The sequence below is a fragment of the Sebastes fasciatus genome, chromosome 3 (assembly GCF_043250625.1).
Source record: "Sebastes fasciatus isolate fSebFas1 chromosome 3, fSebFas1.pri, whole genome shotgun sequence".
Taxonomy (NCBI): domain Eukaryota; kingdom Metazoa; phylum Chordata; class Actinopteri; order Perciformes; family Sebastidae; genus Sebastes; species Sebastes fasciatus.
This window is the reverse complement of record NC_133797.1, coordinates 6,823,128-6,833,738: the sequence shown is the minus strand read 5'-3', so window position 1 is coordinate 6,833,738 and position 10,611 is coordinate 6,823,128. Positions and strand designations below refer to the sequence as shown.

The 10,611-nt window shown below is 39.2% G+C and overlaps 1 protein-coding gene across 1 annotated transcript; it reads left to right on the top strand.

The window, feature by feature from the left end:
- The first annotated feature begins 309 nt into the window (after positions 1-309).
- On the top strand, positions 310-10,351 carry cep44 (centrosomal protein 44). Its single transcript, XM_074628508.1, has 11 exons — positions 310-480; positions 789-886; positions 2,076-2,223; positions 2,438-2,575; positions 5,152-5,226; positions 5,777-5,971; positions 6,859-6,987; positions 7,813-7,911; positions 8,699-8,770; positions 9,508-9,545; positions 9,986-10,351. The coding sequence occupies exons 1-11, from the start codon at positions 451-453 to the stop codon at positions 10,026-10,028; spliced, it is 1,065 nt and encodes a 354-aa protein (XP_074484609.1). The 5' UTR covers positions 310-450; the 3' UTR covers positions 10,029-10,351.
- Positions 10,352-10,611: the final 260 nt, after the last annotated feature.

The window sequence follows — 10,611 nt, the reverse complement described above, 5'->3', positions numbered from 1 at the left end:
CAGACAAGATGAGTGACAGCCGGAAACGAAGCAGCATGTAAAATTATGGTATTCTGGAAATTATAAGGTTTAGTATAATTATATTAAATAATTTAAGTGGTATATGTGCACACATACTAGTCATACGTCAGAACAGCGCTAAATTTGGCTGAATTATAAAAGGCAGAAGTGGTAAAACGAAGAGCCGTTTGGGAGCCGAAAGAGCCGGCTCTTCTTGGTGAGTTGAGCCAAATGATCTGACTCACTAAAAAGAGCCGGAATTCCCATCACTAGTACAGGGCACATCGTGACGTCATCACGTTACAATACGCGGAAAGACTGGCGCGCAACAGCCAATCCCGTTTGGTGTTGTTGAACACCCGGTAGAAACAAACGAACTTCAGCTAACTTTACCAAAAGTAGCAGCTAGCGTTAGCTATAAAGACATCATATTGGAGCCGTAACACTTTAATGTGCATACTCGAACACGACATTGAGTTTGTATGTAAAGTAACTACGGTTGTAGTGTCGTCTACTTATGTTGCCATGACACAAGCTGACTGGACCCAAGGCCTATGGAAAGGAGGCTGTATCACGCGTCATCAACGCGTCATATCTCCGGTGGTATTGCACATGCGCAATAAAATCTGGCCTGCACTCGTCGAAATTGAACCAATCATAACGCAGTCTATGTTACAATACGCATGCGCTATACCCCATTATCCAAGACCCGTGTCCTAGCCTCCTTTCATAGGCCTTGACTGGACCTTTTAGCCGTTGAGGTTGGCGCTTCACTGTCTCTCCTACAGATAGAGATGCAGTCTACTGGTGATGTCCAGGGTGGTCTTCGCAAACTGGAAACTCTCCTGCGGGTGATAAAGTACCCAGGACATGTCGACTACAATAGGTAACAACACAACACACATCTGCCTAACTGAAGCTCAGCAGCCCTGATGGGGCCGTGATTGTGTGTGGAAAGATGTTTGCGTTATTAGATTTGTAAATATGTAAAATAATCTCTAAGTGCGTATTGAGAATCTGCAAATCCGTGTGTGCGTAATCGTGTAATGTGTAGACAAATCTGTAAATGCGTCCATAGATATAATTGGCTGAAAAGTCTTATGTATTTTGCTCCAAGATCTGGAAATACTGATAAATCATCAATTACAACTCTTTTTACAAGTGACTTGCTACACTTCTGCCGTGCCAGAGATCTGCAAGTGCGTGTGGAGATGTGTCTGTAGGCTACAGTCTGTTACTGTGCCTCAGTAGCAATACGACCTACATACCACCAGTGGAAATGTTCCTCTGTGTCCTCATGTGCTCCTTATGGCATTTGTAAAATAAATTGTGAAAGTGTTTAAGGGCTTAGGACATTATAGTAGAAGTATATGATGGCCATTTCCATGCTCTATTATGTCTCATAAATTGTTGTAGCAATTTTTTGGGTTGAAACCATTTGTTACACAGATTTGGTGCTAAATTTAACCATTTTTAACTCTTGAGAATTGATAGAAATGATCAATAATCCCTCCAAAATACCACATTAAGACACCAAAACTTTGAGGAACACTGTAGAAAAAGCCATACTGTGATTTAGTATCAACAACTTTCGACATTTTGAGATTTCTTTAAGAATTGTATTGTATTTACCTAGAGAAGCCATCCATCCTCTGAATGATCTAGGTCTGTAGTTTGTGGCAGTAAAGTTTCATGAGGCTGTGATTATCCTAGAGGTCACCACAGGTCATTTTATACAGTGATGTCAAGTTTCAAAACATGGTCTCACTACAATGACATGGTTACTATGGGGACTAACATCATCACACATGAATACAGTTGCCCCTTCGCTAAGCCTCGCCCCCTTCTGCTACTCTGTCAAGCTGTCAGAGCTACCATAGAGCCCACACTGTCACTAACTGCACTCCCTGCATAAATATCTAACATTTTTCAGAGAGATTTTATCACTTATATGAGCTGCGACAACTACAGTATTTTTAGCAGTGTGCAGCGTGGACATTACATATTAGATTCTCCCTTTCCTCGTTTGCAGTTTTTCTCACAATCTCGCGTGTTGTTCTTTGTTTCTCCACCAGCCTTTCCAAAGGAGATCCCTCCGCTTCTCTACCAATTGTGAGCTTTGCCCTCACTTCCTTCTCTCCACCTTTTGCTAAGCAACTAATGGAGGCTGGACTGGAGCTGAGTGGCAAAACTGACCTCCGATTCACTGACACTCTTTATAAGGTAATACATACACATATTCTAAGTGCTGTGTTTTCACAGATGCAGCGTTACGAAATGCTGTCAAGTGTCTCAATTCATATTCTACCCCACCCTCTATAGAGCACAATGACTACTAACCACTAGTGTACAGTGGATTTTCACTTTACACTCACAATTATTCTACTAGCCTGTAGTGGTCTGTTCAACTGTGAGTGTGTTTGTTTTGTGTGTGTAGGTACTGCGAGATGTCTTCCACTATAAGCCCGTACTGACCAAGCAGCAGTTCCTCCAGTGGGGTTTCTCTCAAAGGAAAATCTCTGTCATCTGTGACATCATTAACTTGGTCCTACAGAAACACAACCAACTGAAGAAGGTACAGAACCTTTTAATGGTTTATTTTTATTTACTCGTGTGTCTGTGTGTCTTAAAGGTACAGTGTAAATGGACCTATATAGCTTTATATAGCACCTTTCTAGTCTTCTGACCACTCAAAGCGCTTTACACTACATGTCAGCATTCACCCATTCACACACACATTCATACACTGATGGCAGAGGCTGCCATGCAAGGTGCCAACCTAAGAATACAGCTTTGCAGAGAGAGGGTGTTTGTTCTGAGCCCTGTTTCAGAAAGTGGGATGAGTGAACATTTTGAGTTAGTTCAGCCTGAGATGAGGGAAACTGTGGGTTTTCCATGGTAACAGTTATCATGGTAATTGACTCTGTGAAGCTAACCTGCTCGCTGGCAGGTTTTCTTTAACAAACCCAGAGTTTCTCTCTGTCTCTTCCCTCTTACAGAGCCAGACACGCTGCTTTATTTCCCCATTATCATTCAGTCCGCATCAAAGTGCGTATCGAAGCGCATTAATTAGCAGAGGTTCACGTCAGAATTTAAAGATATTAGTTTGTTAGGACTATCTAAAGTTACCGCTTTTGCACAGTCAGTCATTTCTTTGAACATAAAAATATTCTACAGCATCAAGTCACCCTCAGCCCCGAATAAAACCTCTGCTTGTCCTTCTTTGATAACACTGTGACTGAGACAGCTGTCAGTCTGTTATAGCAGCTCCACTAAAACGTTTATTACACATAATGTGTAATTTCAGTTTAAGTACTAAAATCAGTATGAAGCTCAGACAGGTAGGGTCAATGAATAATGATCTCTATCAATAATGTGAATGGCACTGATGGAACATAATTCCTATAATAGTGTAGATTATATGTTAATATCTGTGAGTGAGCAGGATGTTGGTGCAGAATGGAGTTTTTTTAAATAGGCTGCGAATTGTCTGAATGGGTTTTAACAGCATTTCACTGACTGTGTTTAAATTGACTCCATCTGTTGAAGTAGCTGAAATAAAGTCACTGAATGCTGTTGAGCCAAGATCCAAATAGAGGTCTACTATTTAACATCTACTCTATTTAACCTTTAAATCACCAAACACATTATTACTGGATCAGAGTGTGAGCTCACAGTCATGTCTCTATGTTTAGATATATTTTTTTAAATCTTCAACTATATTTTTCATCTTCAGTTGCCGATGTCGGAACAGACTTCAGCATAGCACTCTCTATCCCGTCAGATTAAAGCTGAACAAATGTATTTAAAATGTAATGTTGTCTACAGCCTAATACACAGTCAGATTCATCACTTCATCATCCATTAAGGAAACGGAAGTCTGATGAATTAATGGACAACACTGAATAAAACTGTATTATATTATTGACACTTTTCACTGCTCGGACTCAGGCTCTTTATTAAAGATACAGTCCACATATACATGCATTAATACTGTTCTCTACATCCACTGGATTCAAATGGAGGCTTTGCCTCTTATTTACCTGTTGCCATGGTGAATCGTAGTATCAGAGCTCTAGTGATGATGGCTTTTTATGTTCAGGTTCAACCTGCTCAGAGCTGATTGAACTGACTGATCAGCTGTTCTCAGTTTCCCTCCACAGGATTAGTCAAGTCAGAGTTCAGGCTTAGACTCAGAGTTTGTTAAAACTGCTTTCTGAAATGGGGCCCTGATGTTATTCATTTAAGCAATACATCCAGACGTGGTAAATTTTCGGATTTGTACAACACAATTCAACAAATGAGGCCCCTGGATTAATGGAACATACTGTCTTTACGATAGACACCTTTTATAAGGACGGACCTGGCAAGGTGTTTCCAGTCGGCCATCAGGGCATCCTGCCACTAAAATGACAGAGCTTCACTGACAATACAGTTATAAATTGGGGCTTAAATAGAGCAATTGCCCAAAGTTGGATGACAAGTGTTGTCCAGCTAAGTTGATGATGATAATCATCAGGGTAATGAAAGTTTCCTTTCATAAAGGCTACAGTGGCAGATGGCCTGCATGTTCAAGTCACCATACTAAGGGTGCGCCATACACAGCCATAATTAAATCCCCTAGATCAAGAAGAAATCTTGTGACCGCTACTATCTGTGCCGTGACAGCAATGAAGTTTGGAGGGATTAACAAAAACAGTCGAAAAATTTCATTCAACAAACAGCGATTCTGTAACATATCTAGGGCTGCAATTAACGATTATTTTCATTGTTGATTAATCTGTCAATAATTTTCTCGATTAATCGATTAGTTGTTTGGTCTATAATATCTCAGAAAATGGTGAAAATGTCGATCAGTGTTTCCCAAAGCCCAAGATGAGTCCTCACATGTCTTGTTTTGTTCACAACTCAAATATATTTTATTTATATTTCATAGAGGAGTAAAGAAACCAGAAGATATTCACATTTAAGAAGCTGGAATCAGAAGATTTTGACATTTTAAACTTCAAACAAAAATGACTCAAACCGATTAATCGATGACCAAAATAGGTGGCGATTCATTTTATACTGTAAGGGACGACTTATCGATTAATCAATTAAGTGTTGCAGCTCTAAAAGTATCCAATATAATTGTGTTTATTTGTGTTGTAGCCGAGAGTCAGATGTCCTGCCTCACACAAGGATGACCGAGGAGAAGCTCATCGAACACTGACTGATGCAGACACTGTAAGTATAATGTAATATGCTGTACCACCACTAAAAGTACACAGCACTGTATAGTATAGCATACCACTCAATGATCTAGATAAGAGATCTCCATATTCTACTGGAAAAACAACTTTCTTTAGAATACTGATACCTAGCTAAAAAGCCAATATTACTTCAACACAAAACAAATCAGTTATATATATATTATGAATGGATCCATTCATGGGTAGTTTTGTGTTTGCAAATGCAATCAGCTGTTCACTCAGTATGGCAAAAGATGTGAGGGCCTTGAATGTGCTCATCAGAGGGTGTGTTTTGATAACTGGAAGCCACTCATACTTTTTTACTTTTATTGAACAGCAGCACATGGTCATAGGTACATTAAACCTACCTTGATGCCACTGAACTATACAGGAGCATTAACAAGGATGTCAAGCGGTAAATGAGTAGCAGGTAGGGGCTGCTATTTACAAACAGGTGTGATGTGACGGACAGGTTAATGATTAGACATGTGCATCCTCAGAAATTTGTCTTTAGTTCAATGTCATTGTGTTTTTATGTGTTTCAGGTGTCCGAGAGGCCATTTGTTGAGAGGCACATAGAAAATCCCTCCACTTTTCCCACAAACTCCTCCCATGCGGAAGCATTCTCCTCCCATAATGTAACCTGTACCTCTCATAATGAAGTGTATGCCTCCAATTCTCCTGGAAATGCGATCAGAGAGCTGGCAGGACGGGAGGAGGACAAGGAAAACAGTCTTTATGTAAGCATTTACCAAACCATTATGAAGATTAAGCAAAAGCTTGTTAGAGACGTTAGTTAATGTAGTAAAAGTTTAGTTTGCTGATAGATGGAGCCAATGCGATTTACATAAAAACGAGCTGTGGTCTTTTTTCACTTCTGATACAATGGCTATGGGATGTCATTGTAAAACTATGAATATTTATTTAAAGGTCCCATATTGTAAAATTTTCAGGTCTTTTACATTATGAAGCAGGTTTAAGTGCTATATAAATACTGTTAAACTATCAAATCGCTCAATATACGAAGAAATACACACAGCCCGTATTCAGAAATTGTGCGTTTGAAACAAGCCGTTAGGATTTCTGTCTATTTGTGATGTCACAATATTTAGACCATTACATGGTTTTAAATGTAAACGTTGTAAATGTGTCCCAGTTTATTTCCTGTTGTAGTGTATGTAACTAACATCAGCTGACAGGAAGTAAACATGGACCCTGGTTGCCTAGAAATGCAATTCTGTTGCAATCCTGTTGAAATGCACTAAAACGGAGCGTTTCAGACAGAGGGTGAATACAGGTATATTCAGGCCTGGGGAAAATAAAGGTTTTTTTGAACATTACAGCATGTAAACATGTTCTAGTAGAAACACAAAATACAAGTATGAACCTGAAAATGAGCATGATATTGGACCTTTAAAATGCCTTTGTTTGAAACAACATGTGCTACAGCATTGCAGCTTTCACCATGACAACAAGGTGACCTTTAGAAAAGCGGTGTGAGTTCTGTATTGGAACGTTTAAAGGCCTACAGTTCTGAGGACCACTGGATCAACCCCAGATCTTTCCAGAGGAGTTTGGACATGTGCAAATATAAAATGATAATGTAACTGTCTTTACTGTCTTTCAGTCCTCAGAGGTGGAGGGACGGCTATCAGCACTAGAAGCTCAACTAGGGAGTCTTCTGTCTGGGATGGACAGGCTCAGTATCCTGGAGAAACGCCTGGAGGAACTTGATAAACAGAGAAACACTGACAAGGTTGAGAAGACATTCTTTACTCTACTTCTTTAATATCTTATTCATTTATTTTATATGTTTCCTTTAGTGGACAGACAGCAAAGAATATTTATTACAAAATGGCAGCTCAAATCAAGCAATCTGATTGGTTATATCACGGCTATGACATCTAATTTCTTTGCACTTTTAGTATCGCTCCACGTCTGAGAAAAACACATTAGACCAATGTGTTGATATGGTTGCTTAGCGACAGGGTCACGGGAGGATGATTTCTGCCAACATGGAACAGGTTACACACACAAAGGAACCAAATTAGCTACCAAAAGTGGAGCAACATCCTCGCCACACCAAGCAACACACCTGCACCTAACAAAAAGAGGCAAGCCTAGTGCAAGCAGTTATCAAAGTCATCCTACTGACGCTCGACAGTTTCTCAGTGGTTGCACAATAAATGCCAGCATACAAATAATGTCAATAGTAATGAAATCAATATAACGCTAGCCTGTGATGAAAAAAAAATATGCTAACTGCTAGTCTGGGCTACTTTCCATAGCAACAGCCGTTCCATAGCAACTGCCTCAGTATGTGAAGGCAGCCAGGAGGGCCTATTTTATTGTGAATATTATTATTTATTAATAAATTAAAATGGAATGCGTCTATAACTTTCATATTGCCATACTTGATGACCATTTTATAAAAGCAATAGCTCACTTCAGGCCGTGATATGTTGTGATGATATCCCAGCTAAGGGGTGTTGTGCGGCCCGACGCCAACATACAACGGCCAGTTGTGAGTTAAAACATTACAACTGCAGCCACCTTTTCTATTTATCATGTTCTGTTCCAGATTGAAGGAGAAGTCATCACTGTATCCAGAGAGAGCTGGGAAAATCTGATGAGCAGAGTGCTGTTATTGGAAACTAAACTAGATCTGAGCAATATACAGGTAGTGTAAATGCTGTGATATTTCATCTCCATATAGAATGTAATCACTGAATGTCTTGTTTTTTTTCTCTTTCTGCCTGTTAATGTGTGGATCCAATCAAACATGTTCATGCATCTTTACATGACAATGTTGGGGATGAAACAAATTGCTAACCAAAGTTAGAGCACTGTATTGTATATACTATGAGGTGAAAACCTTTCATCTGAGGAAAGGTAAAAGCAATTTATTATGTAAGGATATTGTATGCTGCCAACAATGAATGTGTTGTTACCTCATAGTTTGGGGGCTGGAGTGTCATCGAGTTTGTCATAGATTTTTCACAGATTTCTTTGGAGGGTTTGAAGAAAAAAAAGAACAAAAACTTCTGTTGTACACTAAAGAGTGGGACCAGGATCAATACTGTAATAAAGTGACTGTACATTCCACTCCAAAAAGTGGATTTAGTGTCAAGTTAGCTTCACGTTGATGTATTAGGAATGTGGTCGTTAACTTGCATCAAACACTCAAGAAACAAACCACTAATCCAGTTAGCGCTGACAGTAAGGTAAGCATGTGTGTGTGAATAGACTGGTAAATCAAGAACTTCAGCCTCATGCTCCATCTTACCCTCAGTCAAGAATGGGAATGATGGAAGGAAGGTCACTGCACTTACCAGCCTATCCAGCAGTAAAGTCTGTTCATAGTTGGAAACTCTTCAATAAGTTAAACTATAGTATTGGTCATCTTTATGGGTGGTTAAACTTTTTAAAATGACCGGTCCCTTTGCTTTCTCACGTCTCTATCTTAGTTAAGTGTCCCGCCGCTGTGTCCGTCATCTGCCTCCTCCTTTTCTTCCACCTCTATGTCTGATGCTTCAAAGGTGAGACAGAGCAATGGACTCACCTTGCTGTCACATCTAACCTTTTCCAGCTTTTCAATGATTAGGCTCATTATTTTGTAAATGACATCATCGTAATTGGTTGTATTATTCCTTTAATTATTGTTCTGTGTTATAAACATAAGGTTGATTGTTTTCCCGCACCGTGCATTGAAATAAGACAGTCACAGTATTTACACGGGGTGGGCAAATTAGAGAGCACCTTCCAGTTTCCTCCATTTCAGAAAAATGTAAAAATATCTTAATTTTCCGTTGAGACGAGATGAAGTGCCTTCTAGGGTGGCCTTCCAGAGTAGAAAACGAGATGAAGTGCCTTTTGGGGTGGCCTTCCAGTGTAGAAAACGAGATGAAGCGCCTTTCTAGGGTGGCCTTCCAGTTTAGAAAACATGATGAAAAGACCTCTAGGGTGGCCTTCCAGAGTAGAAAACATGCTGGTGCCCCACCGCATGCAGCTGGTGCCGTTCTTTATTATTTTCGCCCCTACCCCTCAGACAGCCTGAGTCCACCACTGTACCATTACAATTAGGAATGTTTCAAATGTCATGACTGGACTATATCATAGTGTTGTACTCTAGGAATACAAATTTGACTGAACCATGTAAACAATATATAAACAATCTACATTCCATGGTGCTGCAGTTAGTCTCTTCAGTCCACATTGCCCAATATTTGTTTTGGAAAAAAAAATACTTTCTTGTCTGTCCTTTTTCTTTATTCAGGAGGACCTCAAGGACAGGTTGGAGAGGATCACCAACATGTAAGTTCTCAATTAAACAATAATACTAATATACTAAAATAAACTCCTCATTTCTACAGCCCTCAGGAATAATCACTGAATGAGTTCATAATTTACCACATCATGGTTGTTAGATTGCTCCCTGATTTCGATAAATTTGACATCAAGGGCTAAATCTGGCTAACTTTATTATCTGTTCTAGTGTCAGACTGTTTGGTCCCTCCAACAAAACAAAACAAAGTTAGCTCAGTTTAAGATCTAATTCCTTTCACGCAGAGGATTTTTAGTCTTTGAGCTTTTTACTACATCCAGTCTGGCTTGATAATAGCAGTGACAGTTGCCCCTCCAAACTTTAATTCTCAGATCTTATAAAGGAGGTGGAGGATTTGTTAGATATAACATAATCGGGACAAAGTTAATTTTACAATTTGTGTGTGTTTGTGTATGTCTGAAATTTCTAGGCTGAAGAGCACCTCCAGTCTGCTGAAGAACACTGAATCCTAAACAACACACTGCAAATAAATTATGACAAATGACCATCATCTTAGCTTGGGTTTAATGTAATATTACACTACAATTTTGGAGCACTTTTCTATCTTTTTGGCAATGTTAATGTTCCTTATTAATAGGAGTGTCACGATTTCAATCAAAATAAGCTTTAAAATTTGACCTTCAAAATAAAAGCAGGATCGGCGATTCTCACTGTATTTTCTTTCTCTAATCCACAATTAAAAGTACTTTATTAATTCATGGACCTGTGCAAGACACTGCGTTTTCCACAACAATGTCCTGCAAATATTTCAGAATAAAAGCCCTTCGTTAACAAATGAATGAATTCTGCCCTTGCTTTGTAACTTTTCTAACAAGCTACCTGTACATTAGACAAGCCAAGAAACTCCTGTAGGTGCTTTTAACTCAAGTCTCAAATAAAATGACTGTCCAGGGATGAAGGCCTCGGCTGATGAGAGTGCAGTAGATGATTTCCACTGTTAGCCCTTCACAAATAAATGCTATTCTTAAAACTGCAGGTGCTTGTTTGAATTGTTTTTCATTTAATGCAGTTTTGTTTTGTTTTTTACAACGATTA

Coding starts and splice junctions, on each gene's coding strand:
- cep44 (XM_074628508.1), top strand. CDS start 451: ATGTGCATACTCGAACACGACATTGAGTTT. Junction 6,988..7,812: donor AACAGAGAAACACTGACAAG/GTTGAGAAGACA, acceptor GTTCTGTTCCAG/ATTGAAGGAGAAGTCATCAC. Junction 7,912..8,698: donor TAGATCTGAGCAATATACAG/GTAGTGTAAATG, acceptor TCTCTATCTTAG/TTAAGTGTCCCGCCGCTGTG.